Here is a 27,696-nt window from a genome sequence, read left to right as displayed (position 1 = left end):
ACCTTCTAATAGTATACAAGAAAACAGTTACTCAGGTAACTAACTGCCAAATAATTTTGAAAATCTGTCCAGTTGCTTGCTGTTTTGATGCTTGGTATATCTACATTTAATCCTGATATACCTGCATTTCCCTCAGTATAAAGAAAGGCAGGTAGAATATGAATCTGTTCCCTCATGAGTAACACCCCAGATTGTCTCCCTCCTCTCCCCACACTTACGCACCACTTACCCGCCCTGACGTCAACACGAGGCCAGATCACATCTTGTTTCATACCTGGGTGGGCGGGGCAGCGGAGCGTCAGAACGGCAGCGATTAACGGGCGGGTTCTCGCGCTTCTGCCGAACGTGTTGTTATCAGGGGCGCATCTTTATTGGTCAATTCGGCGGTTGATAGCCCGTAGGGACGTCTGCGCAGAATTGATGAGGACTTGTGATAGAGGTCAGGGGCATCTGGAAACTGCTTCCGCATTTGTGGATGGCATCTTGGTCAGGGTGTCTAGAAACTGTTTCAATCTGAAATTTGTGCATGCTTAGTTTGGTCGTTTTAATTTTATCAGTTGTTTGTTTAGAACTGCTGTGACAGTCACTGTTTAGATTCTGAGTGAAGATTCTGGGTTACAATCTATATATTATATATATACGAAATATGAGGTTTTCAGTCAATTATTTGGCTCAGACAAGAGACAGATATGACAAACAATTATTATATCGTGTGAGATAATTTAATATACTACAAGTGCATGTTCAACTTCAAGTTGCTAAAATACTATCTGAATTCGAACAGTGTAATCTCCAATTATTATAGATATATACACTGTCAGTACTGGACCTTGCTTATGTTCGATGTCTATCAGACACCTTCCTCAGAGATTCTGACTGGAGTACTGCTTTTTGCTTTATGTAGCAGTAAGCAAGCTCGGAAGAATACCTGCTGGTTGTGTATAAAAAAAATACCAATATCCTACATGTATGTTCTACCAACCAGATGAAATTATAACCGGGAGGACTGTCAGTAGTTATTTTTACCAAACGGCAGGTAAATTTGAGGCAGCCGGCAGTGTTGCCATGTGACAGGAAACAGCGCGCCGTTTCTGACGGCCCGTTTTCTATTTCCATCTGGGAGCAGACGGGTTGACGTCACGCCGGCCCAACAATAGAGCATGACGACAAGCCGAGAGCCGCGGTTGGCATGGCAACGCGACAGATGCGGCGTAGATGGGGATTGGGATGAGTGGGAGACAGACTTAATGATGTACTCTGTAGTATTGTATATGGACCTCATAAAGGGTGCTGTTATCACTTCTTTTCTGAATGTTCTATACATTGTATAGACTGTATAATTTCTGATGTGTCATGACATACTTATGTGCAATATGTCAGGTATTTTAATATGTGCAATAAAGACCACGGTATATGGGCACCTTGAATGCTTAACGTTGTATTACTTCTTTTAATTTTCTTTTTGTTAATTTTCTGTACAATCTGTAATGTTAAAGTCTGTATAATATCTAAAAAGTGTCATGTTGTTGCATTAATGCAATGCGCAATGTAAGAACCACAGAAAAGCTGCATTGAAAATCATTAGCTAAAGCTGGGTCTCAATCAACTCAGACTCCATAAATTATGGTAAAGACTATACATTGCGTCTGTCTTATTTGTCTCGACCACTGTGATGAGATTAGCTTTTCAGTGATCTAAAACTAGATCGAGATCATTTTTTTGTCCTTTTTTGTCAGTATTTGTTCTTCCGAGTGCTCCTAACCCAAAATACAATTTACAATGTAGGCATCACATAGAAAATAATATTCTAGCTTCACAACATGGAATAAAGTAGAAAGTCAGTCTGACCTAGTTATATTATAGGCTTTTTACTGCTTCTCTTCAGTGCTTGAAAATTGAGATTAATTTACTTGTCTCTCAGAACCTGTCAGTGAAAGCGATGGTATTGTTATCCTAAATGTCATCATATAGAGAAGGGTCAAAAGGTCAATGATCTGGAGTGACCTCATCAGTTTGGCACCAATGGTCAGAGGTCCGTCAGCATTAAGACTCTCCTTTTGTAATGAAATATAAGGCTTAAACATTAAAATTTTTCTGGTTTAGACTCGGTTAATGTAAAAATGCCTCAAACAGGTCTAGATCCATGGGTGGGCAGAAAATGTGAAAACATGTAGATTGGACAAATTAATTATTGGCGAGACATCCCTTGTTAGAAAAAAGGACAAATGCGGTAAGTTACAGATTATGATGATGAAAAACTATTTTTCGAAAAAAAATAAATGCAAATAAGAATATATTCCTAGATCTCACTAACTATAGGGTGGAGGCATGGGTGTCATTTGGCAGTTTGTAAAAACCACTGATAGAGAAATATTGGTATTGGCTTTCTGCCCTTACCTGTATGTTACATGTGAGGTGCAGTACCAATTGCAGGACAAAGGTGGCACTTTTGAACTGGAGAAAGCAGTTGGCTGAACTGTTACATCTACTTGTCATCAGCTTCTAAAAATAAGTGGCATGTTGTGATGTGATTTGTGAAAAACTGTCTTCTTGGTCTCAAAGAAAGGTTTATGGTAAAAGAAACTTAGCCTAAACCTTTAATACTGTATATGGAGATCAAGTGTACTTCTTATAGACTCTGCAGTACCATTCGTCACAGACAGGGGGCATTCCTGAGACATTTGGTTTAGCTCTGTACAGATAGACAGAGTACAATGCAATTGTGTCCTGTGCATAACTAGTGTACCAATCAATGTATTGATTTTATGGAAAAAAGCTCAAATTATGTCTAAAAATTCCATTTGCCATGAACTTGTTGGGAGTCTTGAGGGCCCCCTGAGGTGCAGTACCATATCTGCCAGACAGATGGCATTACTGACCCATGTCCTGTGTCCTGTGCAGATCCATGTGGGAGATGTGATCCTGGAAGTGGATGGCAGACCGGTCCACGGGCTCTCCAAAGATGAAGGTAGGATTTTTTTTTAAGACAAAAACTAGCACGATAGTTCTTCTGTGTGTAGATGTCATCATGAAAGTTTACTAGAAACGAAAGTTTTCTTGATTCCATTTCTCATAATAAGCTGGTATATAATTGACTCACAGTGTACATGATATCATCATTTATAATGCAAATTGAAGTACCAGGTAGATTATTGTACAATATCATTTATCAGTTTATCATGTATAATATGTATAGTTTATGATAAGCTGATAGCTGTTATAATAATTATAGGATTGGCTGTGAATGTGACCGAGTATGCAAATTAACCCTAAGCACACTGAAGTAACCACTTGCCTATAGCTAGCAAATCCAATATTTTATTTACAGGTTTAGGCAGCATGGAGAAGGTTAAAAAGAAATAACTCTGACTAGTACACATATCATTAAGCAGTATGTACAGTACCTCCTATATATATGGTTCCCTGTGGGCCACAGTAGGATATGAATGAGGTGGCTCCAATCTGTGCTGTAATTACAGGCAGATTACTCCTGGAGTTGGAACAGTCATGGACATGGGCAGGGGGAATGCAGTACAGGGTTTCTGGTTCAGATCAACAACCAATAAACATGGGTCACCATCGTAGAGTGGAACTTGCTTTCACCAAGTACGGTAGTTGAATCGTCACTAGATAGCTTTGATTTAAGTTTAAACAATGTTTAGAGTTAGATGTGCAAGGACTTAGGTGTAACAAATTGTTTGTTATAATGGGAAGGTGGTGCATTATGCTGAGGGGTGGTTATACCAGATACACAGATGCAGATACAGACTGAAATTTTGTCTGCTTTATGCACCAAGCATTTAGTGGTTACTGAGTTCGTGACTTTTAAATTTCCATCCAGTCTCCAGTCCAAAACTACCAGCCATGTGAAACATGATTAATATTTTGAAATGAATCCAGGCCAGCGATAGTTGGGAGAGGAAAATGAGAGAATTTGCCCTGGATAAAAACTGATGAAGACAGAGAACCTTTCATATTATCTTAGACACGTGGCAAGTGGGGTGAGGAGGAATATCGATAAAGGAGGAGACGTGAAGATTTGAAAATAAAGACAATTTTGTATGTAGAAGCCAGTGTTACCGGTATCAAAGACTGGCAAATGCATCTCAGGACACTGTATTCTTTCCTGAAATTAAGGATCCAGACATTTCTATATATATGGTACATCTGGGATGAATCCTGTTAGAATAATAAATTTATTGTGAACTTGGTTTGTTCCAAATCTAAGATCCAGATATTTCCCAAACTACAATCTCGTTGTCTTCTGCATACAAGCACAATCAATTTATACGTGTATACCTGTACGTACACTAAGTGACCACCTCTGCACAGAACCACCAGGTTCTGGCTAAAGTGTCCACTATTTTCTAGTCCCTTACATAATTTTCCCTGTGAACACAAGCATTAACAATCCAAAACATCCCTGATGTCCCCAGTTTTAAGGCTAAAGGTTCAGCAATCCAGTCTGTTGTGACCACCTAATATATAATTTATACACACAGACCAGATGTTATCAGTTTTTACTAGTTATGACCGTACATGTACAATACATGTAGCTCCAACAAGAAAACTGAGCTACATGTATGCACATTAGGCTCAGCCCAGGGTCTGTAAGAGTTATGGTTCTGCAGACTGGCTCCTTATTGGATTTTTACAGTCCTGTCTTCCGGGACGACTTGATGTGCCAAAGTCAAGGCCAACCCTGGTACCGGGGTGTGAATTACCGCACCGGGCCGCGACTGGCATCAATTAAAGAGGAGCGTCCCGCGTCGATTTACTGCAGATTATTCCAGGACAGGACAGATGTTAGAACATGTATTATTCAGCCTTCCCATCAGACAGTTCTCCTCAAGGTCAAAAGGTCAGCAGTCGGGAGGAATGTCAGCTTGATGGCAGGAGTGCATCTTGGGTAATCTATGATAGCCATTCCCTTAGTAGGTGGATAAAAAAAATTGTCATTTTTATGTTATTTTATTTTTGCTATTTTGACAAAAAAAGTCAATTTTCATGACTCTTATTTTTCACCAATTCCCATGCATAATCCTAGGTGATATAATGACTAATATATTCTTGAGAGTACCTCATGGATTCTTGAGAGTTTGTATGGTATTGTATCAGTTCTAGACACATCACAGATAAATAATACACAAATGTGCACTCTAATCTTTATTTCATTCACATTTATTCATTGAGGATGGAGCAAAATGCAAGGCGCTTAATTATGAGAAACCCTCAAGAAATAAGAGTAAAGAAACAATTGCATTGGGTAGGACTGCAAGATGGTAAGTGGAAAAAATCACCTGTCCACCCCTGTGCCAGTAATGGTGCCTTCCTGACCCCTATGACTGCTGGGATATGGATTTTGCAATCCGGCAGCGTTGATACGCCCCCGCCTGCTGTGTGTGATGTGGAGGAGTCGCACCATTGCTGCAACTCAGCTTTCTGACTAATTTGCATTGACTTGTCTGACTTTTGTTCCTTTTTCGACTTCACTTTATTTGCATATCACTCAATAGTTTGTGCTTATAAACCTGTATTTCCCCTGTGGTCACTGACGAAAGCTAGACTAAGTGGATACTAGCTGAAACGTCTGACGTTTTCAAAATCATATCCAGTTGCTTGAGTAACTGCTTTTTGGCGTACACATGTACTCATACTCACTGTCCGGTTTATCATCTGTTGTTCCCTGTCTTCCGAGGGTTAGACGTGCTTGCACACTGATGCTGAGGCTTGATGGCAGCACGCCACTTGCCTCTGTCCTGTTGGTTGACGTTATCTAAGTTCAGGTGGTTGAAGTCCTCCCTCCCATTAGGCCATATTGATTTGGATAATATAGATGACATCCTCTATCTGGACACCAAAAAGAAAGAAGAAATTGGGCAAAAATGAAAGCTGCCTTCATTATGAAATCTAAGTGCTCAGGAAGGTTTGACAGTATACATTGTAAGTAGTAAACATGAAGTTAGATAAGCGACAACAGCTGGGATTCGAAATCCCAACTTCTAGGTCCAGTAAGGGTTTGCAAACCATGGGACTACACATACTTCGAATTCAAGTGTGGCCTAGAACCCCAGAACTATTTTGACCAAGCCTGCTGTCCTAACTTCTGTGTGTTAACTCAGCAGGGCTTGAAATACCACCTGCGTATGCAGGCTAGTGCAGGTAAAATTGTAGCTGTGCACTAATTTTCAATGTTGCCTGCACCTGAGTCCAGCTTTACAGAAAAAAAGTATTTTGAGTCCAGCGTGTTACATAAAAACTTAACCAGTGAGGTTACCTTGGATAAATCCGGTCCACCGACAAATCCATGAGCTGCTCCGAGTCATGCGACTGTCATCTTCATCACCATCAAACCTGACGCACCAATCTGCCCCTCCATATGGGGAAACATAACCTCTGGGACGGGGATAACATCGCAATTATGATATGGATCTGGGTGAATGGATTTTGTTATTAAAGTTCCATCAATGATTTTTGAAGGTGGCACTGGGATGGCACAGTTCCGGGCAACATTTAATATGTTCAAAATTGAAGTCACTTCTGTTTGGATTTAATATTTATTTTATGTTCCTTACATTTTCCAACCTAGACCTGGCCAGTACATACTTTAGGTACATTAATTTGTGGATCATTTTGGGATGATATCTGCAATCAGGAATAACAAGATTCAGGGAACATATATGACAAAATTTAAAGTCATTTCTGCTTTGTTTTTTCTTTTATGTTCCTTGCATTTTCTAACCAAAACCAGTGCCTTATATACAATGTGACTGCTTACTGCTTACTGGTTGTGGGGGTAATTTGCTACTGTTACTACATTGTATTTGGATTCATTTCAGCATAATTTATATTATGAGCAATCAGGAATAAACAATAAAGCTTATGATTAAAAAATCAGTCATAATCAGAAAGCTAACACACACAGAAGTGTTCACAAATTACATGTTATGAAAATATTAATATGACACAATTTACACATTATGAAAATGTTCATAAACATCATTATGTCCCTGACAAAGACATAATTAGCTGCAATAAAGATGTGATATTTGTTGGGAGGTTTGGGAGAAAAGCAGGGATTACTGTAGGAAATTAGGAGTGATTGTGCTCATTATGTCATACATTATCCTCAGTGTGGGGCCTGGGGCATTTAGAGCTGCCAGCTTGTACCACAGTGTTGTAGGCTGCCACAATTTCGTTCTTTGCTTCTAGGAGATCTAATTTAAAATTCAAAACCTAATGACAAAAACAGTCTGGGAAAAATACATAAATATGAATAATATTAATAATACCTCCCTGCCTACCTGCCTATATATATCAATATTTATAATATTTCCTAAAATGTGATTTTAAGTGTACCAAGGTGTTGACTTTCCCTTCAGAATCTGTTTTCGTGTTTGAAATATAGTTCATCATTTTGTTAAAGTGCAAGGACCACAGAATAGACTTGACAAAAACTATCTGCGAAGAATACATAAATATGAACGATAGTAATATTCATTTTCTAAAATGTGATTTTAAGTGTACCAACTTGAAGGTACAGACTTTCGCTTTAGTATCTGTTTCCATGACAGTTTTTGCAAGGAAAATGTTAGTTAATTGTACAGAATATAATTATATATACATTGTATTTTGTAAAATTGTACTTTAATCTTTTTCTCTTCTATTATACTTAATGTTTGTATATCCGATATTCGGTATTTTTTAATTTATGTTCTGATATGTGCCGTGTGCCTGAAATAAAGAATGAATTAAATTTAACTTTTCAATTGCAAGAACCGCAGAAAGGACTTGGAGTTGCCCTGTGGAGGCTGCAGAGATTGGTATTCAGATTACCTCCCCACGAATTAATTACAGAATTCACGGAGCCATAAAACGTCTCATTCCGGGTCATTTGTGGCTGCCGCGCCGCTGCCACGGAAACGTGCCATTTTCCCCGGACGGAGCAACGCGAACGCACGCCGCTGTCGTCCATCACACGGAGCACGGGATGCCTGAGGAACCTGCCGTAGGTTCTCCCCGACACTCGTAACTCCTGTCTGCTTCGCGATCGCGGTTTGCGAGCCGTACGTCCCGATCAGAACCGGACGAGATAACGGGGATATCAGGTTGTTAGCGAGCAAGATCGGATCGAGCCGGAGACATGCACGCAGCCAACATGGAGATATCGGAGGCCCTCGAGTGGATCGACTGGAGCCTGGAAGGTGGTTCAGATTCCGTCTCGTTTGCTGCCAAATTTTGCGGCTTATTTTCTCTGTTTATTTCTTCACGGTCATGTGGAGGGAAGGGAGGGTGGGCGTATGTCTGTTAACGTTGTGTTATACGTGTGAGGGTTGGATTTATGGTTGCATTGTCAAAGTAGGGCATCATCGGTGGAAGTGGACAGTCGTTTAACCCTGGTCCGACAGTAATGGCATACTAATTTGTCCGGTTCTGGACATGTTTAAGGCATCCAAATATTCATGGATAACAAAACTGTGTAACATTGTCCTAGGCTTGTTGTTGAAAAAAATACAGAATAGGCAATTTATTGTGTGTATTTTCTTTGTGTAAAAAATCTCTTCCTGCTATGCTATCAGTTTAGGGAACCAGTTACATTACATGTGTATATTTCATCCATTGGTATCTTTCGTGCATGAATTTTGGTGTATTGCTAAGGCTCCACTAGTAATCACTTAGTATATATTACATTTTATTCTTTTATCTCAAATAGAAAATGTGATGTGAAGAATTTTATTAGCCATCATTCTATGTTGAGTTTATCTATGGTGGCTTTTTCATATTCAGTCTGTCCTTACTTTGATAAGCTGCATTAGTTATAATTTCAGAGATTGTGCCAATGTTTAATGTATGACAAACATTCCCCATGTTGAGTATTGACAATAGGGGATATGCCATTAATTTCAAAGGTTGTGTCCAATACGTCGATGAAGGTTAGACATCCAGGTAATACGATATGCCAAAAAACAGTTACTCAAGCAACTGGATATGATTTTGAAATCTTCAAAATCAAAATCATATCCAGTTGCTTGAGTAACTGTTTTTTGGCACGTTGTGTGAAATGTTTAATGTATGACAAACATGCCCCATGTTGAGTATAATAAGATGTGACATTTTCCCATTAATGATGTTTATTCATCGTTTTATTCCCCCCACTATTGGCAGGAGTGATGCATGAACCAGCAGGTACCAAAACACTGCAGCTCCACTAATCTCTATTGATTCCTTTCTTTTCATACCCGTGTTGAAAGAAAACGGTTACGGTAACACTTATCATCAAAATTGACAGCAATAATCCATGCTAGCTAGATTTTTTACTCTAAGCTTTACCCTGCTCTCAAACACCTTAAGTACAAAATAATAAATAAAAATAAAGCATGTAGACAGCATGAAAAAAGGAGTTAGAAGGAAAACTTGAACCTGAAAATGTGTATTTCAGAAACTCCATGACTACATTTTTATGTGCCAAGATAAAGACTAATACCTAACATTTTAAATCTTTTTTTTGCATCAATGTTGACTTGAAAATAGCAATCATCATTTTATAGAAAATTGTCAATTAAGTTACGCCACAAAATTCCATCCTAATATTTGGCATTTGCACAGAAAAGGAAATTAAACAACTGCTCTTAACTTACAATTAGCCTTCAGGCAAGAATAAACTTATTGATAATAATTACACTGAAACAGTATCAGAGAACCCAGTAAACTTTAATGAATTAAACTACCCAAGCAGAGGTGACCACACCTCAGTTTATAGAACTTAAAAATTAGAAGCATGCCCTCGCCTGTACTGTACATGTCGGGTGCAGGACCAGTACAGTTTGTATTGATCCTCCATCAGCAGTCTGACACCAATCATGACAATCCCCTGCTGACTCTAATGGACACAGTGGGACACTTTATGCGGACTGTGAATGAAGCTTACCGGCTATGGTTACCCAATAAGAACAATATTTGTACGACTGCTGTATGCTTGAATACAGATTCAATATTGTAGGTAAATGTTAGGTTAAAGGTAGGCCAGAACCTTGGCCATAGCAGTTTTGAGTCCGTAGGGGCAGACTGGGTTTTTAGTGCACTGTGTCTAGGGCACGGTATTGAAAAACAATATTGGAAAACGAAGCCCATCCCTCTCTTTCCACTGGCTTTTGCCACCCCAACCAAAGTCAGGTACCCATTTTACGCATAGGTAGAGTAAGGAATTCAAAAGTTTTGTAGTTAGCCTTTCACAAGGACACAATATCTCGCCAGGAATGATACCCTGGATCGAACCCGTGCCCTCTCAATCTTGTTCTGTATCAGAGTAGCTGGTATAACCGCCCTCCCGCGTAGCACACCAGCTTCACAGGCACGCGGCGCAGCAGCAGCTAGCTATATCACACCGAACGATTTGTTACACTCAATCTTTGCACATTTAATTGCAGGAGTTGTTTAAACCTTTCTAGTGATGATGCCCCGACTGTGCTTGGTGGCAATGAGTTCCAGTCTACGATGGGGAAATACAAGTTTTTTCTGAATAAGTGTGTTGGGTTCTTAAAATTTGATACTTCTTACCTAGGCACAAGGATATTGTAACCTTATGCCAGCCAACCATTATGCCTGATGTGTGTGTGATGTGTGCTGTCCCCTTTACTAATGCTGTTACCAGGCTCAGGTGCTGAACTGTGCGGGAATAAGTCATTACAGAACTGGGATAAACTGTTCCCACTGTGGGCAGCTGCCATTAGGGACCATCAGGCTCAGCAGTAGGGATGGCACTGCATAGGGAAACTACCTTAACATGTGTAAATGTGCTATATTACTACACCATGGGGAGGGAGGGGGCAGACCACTGTAGTTAAACTCTGACACAGTAGAGTTAGAGTAGCTCCCATAGACCTGGTGGTGTATAGTGTTTTTCTTATTATCATAGAATTAGGTTTTCATGGTACCCACATACAGACAAAATGCTGTGGAAGGTGTGGTGTTTGGTTACAAAACATGACATAGTACCGATTCCTGAACGGACTGTTATACATGTATGGTCATGTACAGACCCTGAATTAGTGACAACAGATCTTTCAGCACCATGGTCAGACATCATGGTTCAAAATACTGTGAAGCTAGAAGAGAACTGTGAACTTAAGAGGCTTCCAAAACCAAATGCAATTCAATGAAAAAAGATATGTTCCCCTCGCTAAATATGTCATTATTATTTAGTATGTTGTAAAAGCTTCATATTCTGATAATCTGACCATGTATGCTGACTTTGGGACATCGATGTTTCTTGTTGATATGTAGCATTTTAGCCTGCTACTAAATTATTTTCCCTACATTTCAGAGTCCGAACATTGGGCTGACACAAATTCCTGCTGCAATTTCTATCTGTTATATGTGTAACTAACCTCACGTCTTGTTTTTCTGCAGTTCTAAACCTGGTGCAGAATTCCAACGAAGATGTTGTCTTGGCCCTACGAGAGGGTGAGTTAGAGCCCTCCTTACCTTTGACCCCTCACCCTTGACCCTAGGGCAAGGTGTCCTTTGGTTTTAGTTCAACCAATGACCTGAGGTATCAGATTCAGAACTTCTTTTTTGGGATTAAAGAAAGAAAAATTGATCGAGATGTTGACCTTGCATCCTGGTGAGGACAGGGACATTTTCCCCTTTTGGCTTGGCGGTAATTTGACCTTCACACGGTATAAATAGAACCTGAGATATCGACCTTGAAGAAGACCTTCGGTTTGGTTGCCAGGACTCCATCTGTAAATCCATAGGGTTTTAAAATTTCAAGTGTCTGCAATTGGAAGTCACAGAGAATATCCAGGAACAGTTTTGAACAAGCTCAAATATTGCAGTTATAGAGTGTAGCAGGATGTTGTAACATGTTAGTTCAAACTTCAATAGTTGATTTTCATTTTTCTGTACCTCTTTTATTTAAGTTACTTAAATTACATCTACAAAATGTATTTTTGTGATGATTTTATTTTTTGATATGAGAGGAAAAATAATTTTTTTGACCTTTGAAGTTCATGGTTTAAAAAATTCGATGACACATATTTACAGTGTCATTATTTTGCAATAAGAGGTAGGACACTACAAAAATGCGACAATAGAACCAATGTGAATGTAAATGCATTGGCGCTGAGCTAATATGTAGCTGAAGGGGAATGAAAACGTACTGCAAAATCCTCTGAGTCAGTAAAGCAGCAACAGTTGTGGCATTGTGAGCCTGTGAGTCTGCCACTCCTGCACTGGAAATCTATGACAAGGCAGCGGCCTGCATGCTGGAAAAGGAAGCCTCAAGAATAGTGCATTCCTTAAACTAACGACTTAGAGGCTAGAATTTAACTTAAAGCCACACCAGGTTATTTCTTTGGCTGTCAGACATTTTAACCTTAGGAAAAATCTGGGGAAGGAAGCCTCAAGAATTGTGCATTGAATTTCCTTAAACTAATGACTTGGCTTTAAGCCACACCAGGTTATTTCTATGGCTGCCAGACATTTCAAAGGAAAAATTTGGTGAAAGGGCTTGGAGGAAATTTCCTGAGTCTATATAATACAGCATAAAACTGATACTTTCCCTCAGAATTTGCCATTTTCATTTAATTTGAGTTCCTGTTCAACATTATTTTTTCTTCATCAGAAGAATTAAAATGTTGACAGCCAACTATTTTGTAGAATTGTTGTCCAACATGTTCTTCCTCATTTCTGTTGTACAGAATAATACATCAATGTGTATGTAGCAAAGTTGCCCTTTTTTCTGCTGAGCTTTAATACTAATTGTCTTTGTACAACACGGTATAGTCAAAACAAGTGGTAATTTAAAAAATACCAAGACCTGATACAGTTCAGTAGATAAACTCAATTGCTAAGATCTAAAACAAACAAAAATATTGCTAGACCTTCTGACAATAATTTTTCCAGGACTGTAACCAGAACCCCATCACTGATTTCCCCCTGCCCTGCCCTGTCACAGTGTGTATATATGCAGGCAGCCTGCGTCTCCCTTTCCTGTATTGATTTCTCGTTACTCCCCTCACAACTCCTGCAGTTTCATGAAGACAGATCACACAAATGGACACATCTTTTCTCCGTCCAGACGATATCAAAATTTGCCACGTATTTCTTGTCACGGTTGAAGACTGTAGCGCGGCAATAAAGCTACATTGTAACCCTGTCCTTTGCCACATGTGCCAAGCACATATTGTATAACCAATTTGTGTGTGATTATGAATTTATGACGGAGCATTGTTGGCTATTGTGGAAAAATTGATGACCAGTGTATTTCAAAATCATTTGTTCGCATAAATTTGAAGAAAACCAGTCTGGAATATGTTACCGAGTCTCAGCACAAAGCTCCACTCAGTCAGTGCAATAATTTTGTATCTGGTATGTGCAGTTTCCATCAGAGCTGCTAGGGGGCCCCAAGATTAGCCACATTTAAGTTGACATTGTATGATGTAAATGTTCAATACTCCCTTGTTACTAAAGGAACAGTTGGCCAAAACTTGGAACAATGTATAGTAGACCATGTTACACAATATCTCTCTGTCAGGGGTTGATTGGGCCTCCTCCCTGACACTTTGTAGCCATACACTCTAACCAGAGAATCGTTCCCATTCCCAGAATTACCAATAGGAGCTCAGGATTCTTTATCACTGAAAATCAGTTCAATAGGAGCTCAGGATTCTTTATCATTGTGAAAATCAGTCCAATAGGAGCTCAGGATTCTTTATCACTGAAAATCTGTCCAATAGGAGCTCAGGATTCTTTATCACTGTGAAAATCAGTCCAATAGGAGCTCAGGATTCTTTATCATTGTGAAAATCAGTCCAATAGGAGCTCAGGATTCTTTAACACTGAAAATCTGTCCAATAGGAGCTCAGGATTCTTTATCATTGTGAAAATCAGTCCAATAGGAGCTCAGGATTCTTTATCATTATGAAAATCAGTCCAATAGGAGCTCAGGATTCTTTATCATTGTGAAAATCAGTCCAATAGGAGCTCAGGATTCTTTATCATTGTGAAAATCAGTCCAATAGGAGCTCAGGATTCTCTGTCACCATGGAAACCAGTCATCACAGCCTCCATGCATCATGTTATATTTGGACAATTGATGAGGAGTTACTCAGGATAATTAAGTTGATGCTTGCTGGACACTCTTGCAAGATTAACTAATTAAATCAATCATGCACCGCTGATTATAATCAATTAAGATTAATTAGGGTCTACTTAGATGGCAGAATAAATGTTAAGCACATTTATGAAGAATATGTTATAATATTGTAAACCAAACACATCTAAATATTGCACACATTTTCTAACAGTTAGATATTTCAAGCCTACGTCATTGTTTAAGGCTTCCATTGTTTTCTTATTTTTGTTTTCCTTCTGTCTTACAAACAAACAAACAAGAGAGGATAGGCTCGACGTCGGATGTAGGTAGGACCCTCTGACCTTCCGCCGCTCAAGGGCACCCCGACTTTCTCACGCTTCTCAAATTTCCGACCATCGCTACATTTCACCCACATTCGCTACAGCACCGGATTCACCGATTTTCATGGCTGAGAATTCATCACACGGCAAATTCACTCCCCTCAAAACTAATTCACTGCCTCCAAGCTAATATCCACGTACTTTCAGCCTTAATGTCATCAATTTCCAGTTCATCTGAAAAGCAATAACACGCCGTAGAGACAGACTCAGTTTGTCTGTTATCCGCTTTTATTTTCTGCAGTCTGATTTATTGTGTGGTTATGAAGCACTTCTGGTTGGAGATATTGGAGGAATTATGCACCTACCTGCATGCACAGATGTACAGTGTCTGAATATTACAGGAGATGCTGTATTTGTAATGCTTGCCATATCATGCAATACGTTAGTGGCACAGAGTGAAATAGATTACCTGATTAGGCCACAACAAGTTTATTTTGTGGTTTTTGTCAGATTTTTGATGAAAATAAATGGAGCAAGTGGAAGAAATTTTTTTTTAAGTGTGTTAGGCCCAAATGCTACCACAGGAATTAAGAAAAATGGTTAACATTTCATACAATGTTGAATATAATAATTCAAAATTTTCACAACCAGGATATCAAGGATTTTCCGAATCATAATGGTATCAACTTACAATGTATTCTATTAAGCATTTTGGAACAGATGCATATCCTGAATATGGTATATTGTGTGATTATTTTTTAGGATCAGCAAAAAATGGATTTAGCAAATTTGAGCACCTAAAGAAGGAATTAAATTGATGTGGCCCTATCATGGATGTGTCTGGGTCTGCATGTGATTTCAAATTTAGTGTGAACAGTTCTTTTGGGGATTACCAAATGGCAGTTAGTATGATTAAAACTTCAAGAATACACACTGTAGAATTTAGTTAATAATTATATTATCAATTAGATATGAATTATCAAGAGAGGAAAATTAAAAACGTTCATATAAATATTGTTATCAAAATCCAAGTTGTGCATATCAGAGTTCTTTTATTTCTCTGATAATCTTAATATTGTTTAAAATGAAATATGATAAAATGTACATGTATTCTTACTTCCCAACCATCTCTGTAATACCAAATAAAGTATCACCTTTATTTTATCTTCATATAAATATCAATAAATGCCCAATAAGTTGTTAAGGATTTAGTGCTTCCATCAGCGATGTTTAAATGTCAGAAGATGAGTCTTGGGTACAGTCGTGTGATGGTAATGTCGGTGGTACAATGAAGACAGACTGGTGACATTTTCAGCTGTAATGTAGACAGAGTGAGCTGGAGGGTATGAAGTTCAGGGGACCAGATTTAGATAGGAAAGGGTTAGAAATGGTGATGGGGAAAGAAAGATCTGAGATTATTGGCTGAAATTGTGTAATTTTGAATTGATATCCGTGATCTTTGAATCCTAATTTTAGTTAGGAAAACATTTAATTCAATGTTGGATTTAGTATGGCTAAAATCTTATAAGCAACCCAAGGTTCCAGAATTTGAAACAAAATGGTGTAAATTGCATAGATTCTGAAATAGTTATAAATTTATGTTTTCATTCGTTATTTTTCCCAGTTAATATTGTGTTTCCAATGATGACAGTCCTGGACAATATTGTACAAATGAGGCTAGTGTCTTTAGGTCGAAATTCTCTTTTTCGTTGGCATTAGCAATTCTACAAAATATTAATCACTGAAATGCCAGATGTAAAATTTTACTTTGGAACTAAATCCCCCAATCTCCCACTAAAAAAAAAAGGCTAAGGATTGGCAGGTTTTCGCTGCTTGTAAACAATATTTTCATCACGGAAATGCCCCGATGGATAATTTTAAATTTCCATCCCTAAATTCCCCATCTCCCACTGAAAAAAAAAGGCTCAGTAGGATTGGACCATAGGTTTTTGCTAGGCTCAGTCAGGTAACCAGAAACACAGTGTTTTTCCCCACACCTAACCAGTAAATGCCAGCAGGAGATGTGGATGATTACAGCATACTATTATTACGTTTTTTTATAGGATATCTGGGTGCAGTTTTGTTAGAAAAAGGCCAAGGATTGGGAGGTTTTTGCTAGGCTCAGTCGGTTAGCCAGAAACACAACAATTTTTTTCCGGGGATCCCGGAGTCCTAACCTGAGTAAATACCAGCAGGAGATGTGGATGATTACAGCATAGACGTTTTTTTATTGGATTCTGGCCTCAGCCGTGCGGCATATGATATAGGAGCTAGTTCAGGGGCACGCTCGCGAAATGGCTGCCCATGGTTTATTGGTGCTGATCAGGTGTAACATGCATTTCATGGGACACAACGTGAACAACTGATATATAATAATGTATACATGTACAGGGCTCAAAATACTGGCTAAGATATAACATCCATGTACATTTCATGGGACACAACGTGAACAACTGTGTACATCTATATACAGGGCTCAAAATACTGGCTGCATAAGTTATGCACCCAACATCCAAGCTGTACAATTGTGCACAAGGTTTTTGACGGCTACTTCACCATTTGTGTAGCAAATTGTACATTCAGCATACTGCATATTCCTGACAATGATTGTTACATGTATTTTGAAAATCAATAGAGAACTCAGTTTTTCTATGGGTTAACATGAGTTTACATGTATTCTGTAAACAAGTCTATCTAGGCTTTCCCCTTAAATGCTATAATTGTATAGTATTATAATTACATGATGTATATTAATTCTTTGTCAAATTGCTAGTGCTGCTAATATATTTTAGCACAGAATCAAGAAATATACATTTTGATGAAACAAAAGCAATCAGTATCGATACACAGGAAAATAGGGAAAACTGTTGAATGCACTAACTAATGAAATAGTACAATCGAATAACATGATAATAAGATCAAATTGCATACATCATCTTATAAGTTTAACTTATTATAATTATGAAAGTTAACCCTAACTCTTTTGTGTGTTTCAGATCCGGATGTAAGAGACAAGGCTGAGGAACTGCTGTCCCAGCTGCCGCCCCCCCGCCCGGCGACCCCCCACACCCCGCCCCCCCCAGCCTACGAGCCACTGCCCCACCTGGGGTACGACGGGATCCCGCCCGAGATGGCGTCCGACGAGCGCCACGCGCGCCACGAACACCACCACCACCGGTCTGGCAGCAAGAAGCTGCACCACGGCCAGCGGGCCAAGTCAGAGGGGGAGGGGAAATGTCTCTCGACCGCAAACACGCCGGTTCACAACAACACGGAGCCGGCCATGCCACCAGAGGAACCGCCTGTGGTGACGCGTAACCCGCGTCTGGGAGACATCCAGTCCAAACTGCACAGCTCCATGCCTCTGTTGGACATTTACTCCTCCAGCAGGTCGAAGTCGTTCGACCACAGATACTGCTGCGACCAGACGGACTCGCGCGAGGGCTCGCCAACGCAGACGCCGCAGGACGGAAAACCCGGGAAGGTCGTAGGTCAGCTGACGTTCGACGTGAGCCTTCCGAACGCGTCGCCGAGGATAGAGTCGGGAACGAAAAGCCCGAGCGCGGACCAGCTGCTGTACTCGGCGCAGCGGAGTAACTCCTTACAGCCCCACGCACAGCTGGAACAGAAAAAGTCAAGCAGCCTGGACGTGTTAGGTTTGTTTGTTTGTTTGTTTGTTTGAAAAGCTGTGCAAACTTCATTTCTCAATTTTCGGGAGTACAAGTATATCGAAACTACTATTCTGGGACATATAGTTTTCATAGCCATTTTACGAGGTTTACGAGATTTTAGCTATTTATCGAACTGACATAAACACTTTAAGGAACCTCCAATTTGTGGCAATACACCCACTACTTTTCCTGGAGTCCTCTTACGTAACATATTACAGTCACTGTAAAATTCAAACATTTTAACTACTATTTACATTCACTTCTAAATACTTTTTAAAAAGTTGTCTTACTAAGTTAAACATAAATTTTGCAATCTAATAATGATGGTAATAATCTGCTGTAGGTACCGGTGCGGAGGCCAGACTACAGGGTCGGTCCCCCTCCCACATGCTGGTACGGCAGGCGAAGGTGGAAGGTGAGGAGGAGAAGGCTCTACAGGCTCAGCAGCAAAACCTGGAGCAGAAATCCGACAGGTTTCTGTCCGTGAAGGATGTGGAGAAGCCGCCGATCGCGGTGAAGCCGCAGCGTTCATTCGACAGGCGAGCGCCCGGACGGCACGCGGCCGAGCGGGAACACATGTACGTGCAGCGAGGCTACAGCTGCGAAGCCGCCCCACCGCGGCCGCCCCGCCCGGACCCCCCCACCAGAACTGTCTCTGTCGACGTGCACAAAAAACGGGAGAAGGAGAGAGACGGCACGCAAACTTACGTGAATCTCGAACACTCGCCGTCGAAAACGCGTCCGGGCGCGCACACCTTACGGAGACTCGAGGGACTGAAGTCGCCGGAAAAATCTTCCGAGAGCAGCTCGGGTTTTTCGGAGGCCACGACGCCCACCATGCACGTAGTTAGAGAAACGGTCATCAACGGGGTCGACCCCCAAACTGGGACGGCCACGAGCGAGAGGATAGTCACGGTGATGCATGACGGACACGGGCTGGCCACGCATCACAACCCACTCTACCAGCAGGTACGTATTTACTGTACACGCAAATAATAGTCACCCCCAAAGGCAGTTTTACAGGTTATGGGAAACAAATATAACTTACTGTATTGGTGTAAGAAAACTGGTGTGGTGGCAAGGCAAAACAAACAAAATGTTCGCTTTCTCATGTTGGTATGGAGCAAGGGTTCAACCAAACCGATGCCTGGAGTTTGCATGGAGGTTCGAGTGCAAATTGCTCCCTTGAAAATTTTGCATCTTAAACCCTATTAGATGCAATTTACAGCATTCTAAGGCAAACAGTTGTTGAGTAAAGGTAAATACGTCCACATACAAGTGGCCCAGAACCAGCCAGATGTTTACCATGATTTTTTCACAGAGAAATGGAAATGGTCAGATCGAGTTATAGAAGGTGCCATTTCCCCATGTTTCCTGATTGCCTTCCTTACTGCAGTACGCAGCAGATTTGCTAGATGTCCCCCCTGCACAGGCACTTAAAAACACTTACATCATGTGCTTTGAAAGATTAATATTGCAGCCCTGTTTTTTTTTAAGTTGAATGATATTGTGGAAGCTGCCTGTTGTGTATAGTAAATGCCTGACTGTAAATGCTGTGACAGTGCATACAAAAATGCACTTCTTAAACAAACGGAAATATTCCTGCTATGCTTCTGACTCTGAATGGGACTTGCATGTCAGTAGCTTGTGGCTTTCGTTCAGTCTTTTTTTAACTAGTACATTCTAAATGTAGTAGATATGCAGGTGTCCTGAACACGATAGTCTAGTAGTTAGGGGGCTTTCTACATTTATTTCCCACATGAAGATATGGAAAATTTTTATCAGCCCTAGCCAGTCTCACCACTCTTTAAGCTTCCATTTACTGAAGTTTAAAAGTAGAACATGAAACAACACTTTCCTTTACTTTTGCCTTTTACATTGTTTCTACTGAAAAAAGAGGCATAGTCCATGGACTGTGTGTTTTGGACAAAGCCTGTTTTGTTCTCTCAGTTTACAGTGTGGACTTTGCACATTATAGTACATAACTTGTATACACTACTACTAACACTTAAAGCTAAACCTTAATTCTTCAGTTTCCTGTTTGATGTACTTATGGTCTTTTGTTGAACTATTCAAGTAGGCCCTGTTTTCTGCAATCCAGCTCAAGTTTATTTTATTCTCAAAAATCAGTAAAAATTCCTTCCTCAAATTGACTGCATGTGTCAGGAATAATTTTTTCCAAATTGTTCTGAGCTTACTTTCACAAAACACAATTGTTCCATTTTTGGCTCATGGTTCCAGAAACAGTCGTTTGAATTTGCCCTGCCAGAAAAGCCAACAGAGAAACAAAACGAGCCGTGCAATATAAATAATGACTCACTGTGAGTTCACATGAAGAGGCCCAACCCTGTTTAACCATAGCGAGGTCACCGGCGTTCACTCATGCTTCCTTCTTAGCACGAAAACGTGACAAACTCTAAAACTTGTAGGATTTACCAGCTAAATCCACCGTTAGGTCAGGTAGGAAAGAAATCTCTTATTTTGAATCAACCTTACGTATCTGTAACAGTTGAACTGTTCTGGTGACTCAACTTGAAACAATAACTTCCACAGCAATGCCGGTAGTATCCTATTGCTAAAATGCACCAGCTAGAGTTTAACTACTTACTCATTAACTTAACAAGGGTATGTTACTTGTGGGGAGGGGGGTGAAAATATTTAGGCCTGACACTAATCCTCTACATAATCTACAACAGATCCTTGGGGGCAAAGTTTTACTGTTTTTGACCAGGCTCAAGAACTAACTGCAGTGACCACATGGGGCTGTTCTTGGCCAGAAACTGTGCAGTCATCAGATGTTGGCCCAGTCAGAAACCATCACGATTTTTCACCCAACTTGAAGTTACACTATATTATGATTAAATCTATGACTTGCAAGGTGTTTTATGGACATTGTATGTACAATACATGAGTTATTTATGGGGTTTTCAGGTAAGAGTTATACAGTGTGTTTGTGTGCATGAGAGATTAAGATAACACATGAACAATGTGTTAGCAGTTTGTTTGTTGAAGGCAGCTTAACGAACACTTAACAAATTTGTTAGCTGGTACTCAGGAAGTGCTATTGTTAACACAGTGACTGGATCATGTGACTTCAGGCTAATTTTTAACCTTTGATAATTTGAGAAGCAAAAAAGAAAGTTATGTATCATGTTGTGGATAATGTTTTTGTTTATATGGATTTGTTCGCTCCAATGTACATGTATTTTAACCATGTGTGCCATTCATCTGAAAAATAAGGTTTTCATTCATTCATTTCTCCAGTCATTCATTCATTCATTTATGTTTGCCACTCATCTCAAAATGTGACAAAAGGTTCAGATATCTCATTAAATTGATTAATCTAATTATCCCTTCATTCATATAACACACAACTCATTCTGTGACTCTTCACCCATTTTCGTCACATGAAAATGGATGTTTCTGTTATCTGTTCTCATTTTCATTCCTTCCCTCACTCCTCACGGCTGCCAGCTGGCCCGACCTCGGAGCCTGGATGAGCGATCTCTCATCATGGCAAGGATCACGTCTCTCTGTCATTCTCTCTTTCTCTCTCTTATTCTCTTTTCTCTCTCTCTGTCTCAATCCAGTATGAATGTAAAGCAAGGCAGCCGTATTTTGTCTTTCTATTAAGTAAATATCTTTCCCTGTATGGCTCAGCTAAGTTATCTTAATGATCATGTTGTTCAGATGGTTTCTTTTTGCTCACACAAATGTTCAAGGTCAAAGCTAAGACTTTTATGTTCTTATAAGTACTTGAATTCAAGATTGAACAATGTGTAGCTATCATTTGTGCTACAGTCATGTAGTACACATGTAAGTTCTTTCTCTCAAGTCTGTCATGTTCATGGCTCCTTCACATGATACATTTCACCGCCCCCCTCCCGCTTCTGTCCCCAGCTGCCAGTCAGACCTCGCAGTCTGGACGAGTCTTCTCTCGGAGAAATGGCACGAACTCTGACCTTCATAGGTCATGTGGTCACTCACAAAGTGAGTTCTGCTGGGGTGGTCATCCTTTTACATACCTCCATCTCTCATTCATTCATTCATCTGTTCATGATTGTGTTCCTCAAGCACTCGCATTCTGCATCCATTTATCCATCAATCTATCACTCCATCATTCTTCTAACCATCAACGTCTGTCATTTCCTCATCTTTCTATCCTTCCTTCCTTTAATTTGTATCATTTATTTCAGCAACCTTTCTTGTAAACAGCTGCCATAATTATGTTTACTTGCTGTTGGCTGTATGTTGTATGATTGTGATTGTGTCATTCTAATATCTGTGTCAATTTTCTCAGCATTCTTCCCACCATGCACTAACTCTGACTTCATTGTTCAGCTTTTAGGAACAAGAATATTGTTTCTTCAACAATAAATTCACTATTATAACTCTATAAGTGTAACAGTTTTTGCCCGCCTTTCCAGCCACCCCAGCCTCCTTTGTGGTCCCCTTGGGTAGGTTACGTTACAAATTACAAGATATAATAATAATATTGAAGATTGTTGAAATAAGTTTGTGCATTCCACAAAGTCTATTATGTACCAAAGTCTGCCCCCCCCCCATCCACCCCAGCCCCCTCCTTGGCTGCTTGGGGGAGGTTTGAATGTACATTGTATAACAAATGTTACAAATTACAGTATATGTATCTTAAAAAATTGTTTTTGAAATTTGTAAAGTGTAAAAATGTCTTCCCCTCTCCCCAGTTGCCTCTGTGGCCACTTGGGCGCAGGTGTGACTGTATAAATGCTTGGGCAGTAAAATAAAAAGACTGTAATGAAATGTTAGAAATCACAATATTCATATATTATGTAGATTTTAACAATGTTAATATAATGTTTACTGAAGGAAAACATATTGTTTTTGCTCTGTTTCTTCTTCTGTTCCAAACGCTGACCTCTGACCTGATCATGTTGCAGTTTTATAGCGTCAGGGATTTAGACTTCTGTCTGACCATATAACGTTAATGAATGTGTTTGAGTAAGAATAAACAGAGCAGACCATATGCGAAGGTAGACATTATGCATTTGCTTTACAAATGTTACCTTTCTAGTTGAAATAAGCTTTGCACATAACATCTGTGTCTCTAATATCACCAGGGTCCATAATATCGTCACCTTGAGAAAAAGTGTGCTTAAAGATATTTTTACTGCAACATACCCTAGGTATATGTACATTTGAGGTGTGCAGGAGTGCATACCAAAAGTATGTTGCAGTAAAAATATCTTTAAGCACAATATTTCTCAAGTGGTGATATTATGGACCCTGGTGATATTATGGACACAGATGTTATACATACTTTCAAAAAGTGTAACACCGTGTGCCCCCCTCCCGCAGCCGCCCCAGCCGCCTCCGTGGCTGCAGCTGCCGATCCGCCCGCGCAGCATGGAGGACCCGACCTCGCACGACCTCCCGCGGAGCTACTCGGAGGCCGCCACATTACCGCGTGACGCCGCGCTGCTCGCACGAGACTACGCGGAAATTGACGACGACGACATACCGGACATCGAGGAGAAAGATGAGAGGAAAGACGAGGATGATGATAGTGACAGTGACGGGGAAGAAAAGGGGGTTTACGAGTCGCGCGCCTGGTCGGATTCGGACTCGGACGTGGACCTGGCGCTCGACAGGGAACCCGGGAGTCCGAAGAAAGTGGACATTCCGTCGGCCAAAAGGCTGGCGAAGAGACTTTATAACTTGGACGGGTTTAAGAAGTCGGATGTAGCGAGACATCTTAGTAAAAAGTTAGTACTATCTTAACTTTCATCGTGTAAACTTACATTTCTCACAAATCCTTACCTGAAGCTAACTGCAAGTAACACAAAAAGGATGAACAAACAGTAAACGTAACGTAACATTGCGACTGACTCCATCTTTGCTCCTTGGCATTTGACTTCTTATCTGACACAGTGGAAGAGGAACGATCACACGTTGTAATGTGCGGTAGTTTTGTATGAAGCTAATAAAATTAAATGGAGCCTAGGTATCCAAAATTTTCTTTTGGTGTGTATTAAATAGAAAATACTTTCTGTCCTGCAGAAATGAGTTGAACAGCATACACTATTATCAATATACTATTGACATCAAATACTATATTGTCGTAACTTACTGTAACAGTGACTCTGCCTGCTTTGTCCTCTGTCCTGCAGAAATGAGTTTAACCGCCTGGTGGCGCAGGAGTACCTGGCGCACTTTGACTTCAGCGGGCATCAACTGGACATCGCACTTAGGTAGGAACACTTTCCCAACAACTGATCAAATACTCAATATTGCTTAGAGCTCGGTTATTTATAAATTTTCTATCTCTATGTGTGTGTGAATGTGTGTGCTGTGTGTATCTGTGTGTGTTTGTGTGAGTGTGTTTGTATGAGTGTGTGTGTTTGTGTGTGTGTTTGTGCGTGTGTATGTGTGTGTGTGTGTGTCTGTATTTGTGTGTGTCTTTTGTGTATGTATGTGTGTTCTCTTTGTATTGTGTTCAAAACATCATTCCTTTGTTGATTTCCAGGACATTTTTGAAGGCATTTTCTCTAACGGGAGAGACCCAGGAGAGGGAACGAGTCCTGATGCACTTCTCCCACCGCTACCACGAGTGTAACCCTGCCATGTGCGGGTCTGAAGGTAGGAACAATCAAAGTTATAATACATAGTAGGTAGGTAGGTAGTCCCAGAGCCTTTACAAGGCTGTAGGGGACCTGTTGTATCCAGAGCTGTGCTTTATCCTGAACCATGCTCAGACACAGTTCTGGATAGCTGTGCGTGGGGTAAATCTACATTCTTGGATATGCAGGGACTATCCAGAACCATGCCTGATCCTAACCCTAACCCATTTAGGGCATAGAGACATCAGTGATATCAGTTGTCCAAACAAAGGTGGTATGAAGCAACCTGTAAAATGAGTATGTTGCTTGAAAGTTTGAAAACTGTAGTCATTGCATGTTCTATAGAGCCATCAAATTTTGTGACTGATATGCTACATGCATTGCAGTGTTGTTTGTTTACTGTAAGTTGTTGTTGCTTATTGTTGTTGACAGATGCTGTTCACACGCTCACGTGTGCATTGATGCTCCTGAACACGGATCTACACGGACAGGTTCGTACATGATCCTGATCCTGTTGTGTTTAAATGTTTTATGTTGTACTTGGGCTGCGATATTGTATTACACATGTGTTCTAGCTTCCAAGAGTTCCATGGCATCTTTTGCATGCATTTCACATGTGCTGTGTGCCACATGCTTGTGAAAATTTGAATACCAAGTCTGACATGTTTACACCAGTGTTGCCATGGTAAATTTTTACACCAGTGTTGCCATGGTGACTGTTTACACCCTTGTTGCCATGGTAATTCTTTACACCATTGTTGCCATGGTAACTGTTTACACCAGTGTTGCCATGGTAATTGTTGACACCAGTGTTTCCATGGTAATTGTTTACACCAGTGTTTCCATGGTAACTGTTTACACCAGTGTTTCCATGGTAACTGTTTACACCAGTGTTTCCATGGTGATTGTTTATACCAGTGTTGCTAAGGTGATTGACTGTTTACACCAGTATTGTCATGGTAAATTTTTACACCATTGTTGCCTTGGTAATTGTTTACACCAGTGTTGCCATGGCAGATATTTACAACAGTGTTGCTATCATAATGTAATGGTAATTGTGTACACCAGTGTTGCCATGGTTACTGTTGACACCAGTGTTGCCATGGTAATTGTTTACACCAGTGTTGCCATGGTAAATGTTTACACCAGTGTTGCCATGGTAATTATTTACACCAGTGTTTCCATGGTGATTGATTACAGTCTTGTTGCCATGGTTACTGTTTACAGCACGGCGGGAAGAGGATGACTCTGACAGCCTTCATCGACAACCTGTCCGGACTGAACGACGGAAACAACTTCAACAAGGACACTCTCAAGGTCAGGAGAAACTTTCAACTTTGAACTCATCTTAAACTTTCAACTTTGAACTCATCTTGAACTTTCAACAATGAACTGTATTAGAATTTATTTACTAGTATTTCATGAAGACAAAACTGGGCAATCCCTCCAACTTATAAAAGGTTCTGGTTTAGGAACAACAACAAATTGCTACAGCTACATGTACAATGTATGTAGCTTTGCTAGTCCATTCCACATTTAGAATTTTGCAGTTCCATGCCAGATAGATAGATGGCTCTTTACTCTCAACCACGAGATCTATAGGTTACAATGCTGCAGTACAGTGTGAAACAGCTAGGTGGCAGTTCTAGTGCAGGCACAAGGACTGAATGCTGCAATACGATGCTCAACAGCTAGGTGGAAGTTGCAACATTGATTTTGCAATAATCCGAAGCACTCATCCAATCCAAACACCAAGTACAGGACTTCTGGCTCCATGTCCCAACTGTATGAGAGGACATCCCTAACCAATGCTAGGTTCAGATTTTCACCTGAGTGAAGCAAGGAAAGTGGTGTGAAGTTTCATTCCATGGGGTACAACATTGGAGCCTGTCAGGAATTGGAACCCAGAACCTTTTGATTCCAAGTGTTAGTGTGTAACCAAAGACACAAGACCATCTTGCCACTTTGCCAAGGTTTTTTATTCCAACATGTAATCACAAGACGTGGTGACAGTACACCAAAGTTTTTTTAACTTATATTAATGCCGCCACCAAAACGGGACAATACAATACTTATTTTCACCTCAGCAAAGTGAGGAAAGTCGTGTTAAGTGCCTTTCCCAAGGGCACAAGACCGATGGCATGTCAGGACTTGCAACCAGGACCTCTTGGTTCCTAGTCGAGCATTCTGCCGCTACGCCACACATCCCCACAGTTCTTCCTGCATGCGACATACAGCACACGACTCACGCCAAGATTTTTATCGCAACATAAACTACAGGACTGTGAGATCTCGTTCCTACATATTTCATGTCCCACCGTCAGACTAATGGATAGAGAAAATGGGAAACTGAATTTTTCATGAATTGCCGGGAGGCAGGTAGATGTAATGCAGCTGAAGCTACATGTATGTGCAGTGAATGTGTCTATAAGTAAGAACGCAGTATCTTGCTTGTTGTTCTGGTATTTGTCAGATCATGACAAGAACAGTGGAACTCACTGTCACCAAGTACAGTAGGGGCATTGTCATTAGATAGCTTTAAATAATGCCTAGAGTTAGATGTTCAAGGGTTAAGTGTAACAGGTCGTTCAGTGTAATGTAGCCAGCTGCCGCCGCGCTGCGTGCCTGTGAAGCTGGTGTGTTACGCCGAAAGGTGGTTATACCGGCTATACAGATACAGATACAGAAGAACAGCTAGAGTATTGTATGCAGCAAAAAACAGTCCACAAGGTTCTGTTTTGTTTGAATACGGCATAAGGCTGCCTAGTTCTGTTCTGTTTTATGGAATAAAGATTCTGTCAAGTTTGTTACTGTTTTTAATGATATTAAGGAAGTTCAGAAGAACATCCAGACCTGTACCTAAACCTCTGTACCTGTACCTGATGGTCTGTTTAGGTACACAACCCTATCTGTGTTATTTTTGTACCTCCATGGCTAGAAGCATAAAAGTGCTGCTTTGTTCCTGTCCTCGGTGCTGATTTTCTAGTGTTATTCACTCACTATCCGGT

The 27,696-nt window shown here is 40.4% G+C and overlaps 1 protein-coding gene across 8 annotated transcripts in view; it reads left to right on the top strand.

Moving 5' to 3' along the window:
* LOC109481344 (PH and SEC7 domain-containing protein 1-like) overlaps positions 1-27,696 on the top strand; it is an 82,380-nt gene that overhangs the window by 23,294 nt on the left and 31,390 nt on the right. For 7 of the 8 annotated variants that reach the window (XR_002140892.1, XM_019783874.1, XM_019783880.1 and 4 more), the window contains exons 2-11: positions 2,902-2,968; positions 11,410-11,463; positions 17,415-18,074; positions 18,433-19,058; positions 22,517-22,546; positions 23,427-23,833; positions 24,239-24,319; positions 24,595-24,707; positions 25,121-25,179; positions 25,916-26,005. Coding sequence is in view for 7 of the 8 variants with exons in the window: in XM_019783874.1 (XP_019639433.1) it covers positions 2,902-2,968; positions 11,410-11,463; positions 17,415-18,074; positions 18,433-19,058; positions 22,517-22,546; positions 23,427-23,833; positions 24,239-24,319; positions 24,595-24,707; positions 25,121-25,179; positions 25,916-26,005 (2,187 nt within the window). In the remaining variant the exon portion in view is untranslated. The remainder of the gene's footprint in view (positions 1-2,901; positions 2,969-11,409; positions 11,464-17,414; positions 18,075-18,432; positions 19,059-22,516; positions 22,547-23,426; positions 23,834-24,238; positions 24,320-24,594; positions 24,708-25,120; positions 25,180-25,915; positions 26,006-27,696) is intronic. The other variant, XM_019783875.1, reaches the window with a different exon arrangement.

This window comes from Branchiostoma belcheri, unplaced genomic scaffold (assembly GCF_001625305.1).
Source record: "Branchiostoma belcheri isolate BF01 breed outbred unplaced genomic scaffold, Haploidv18h27 scaffold55, whole genome shotgun sequence".
In the NCBI taxonomy this organism is placed as follows: domain Eukaryota; kingdom Metazoa; phylum Chordata; class Leptocardii; order Amphioxiformes; family Branchiostomatidae; genus Branchiostoma; species Branchiostoma belcheri.
The sequence above is the reverse complement of the archived record's forward strand: the minus strand, read 5'-3'. Positions and strand labels throughout refer to the sequence as shown.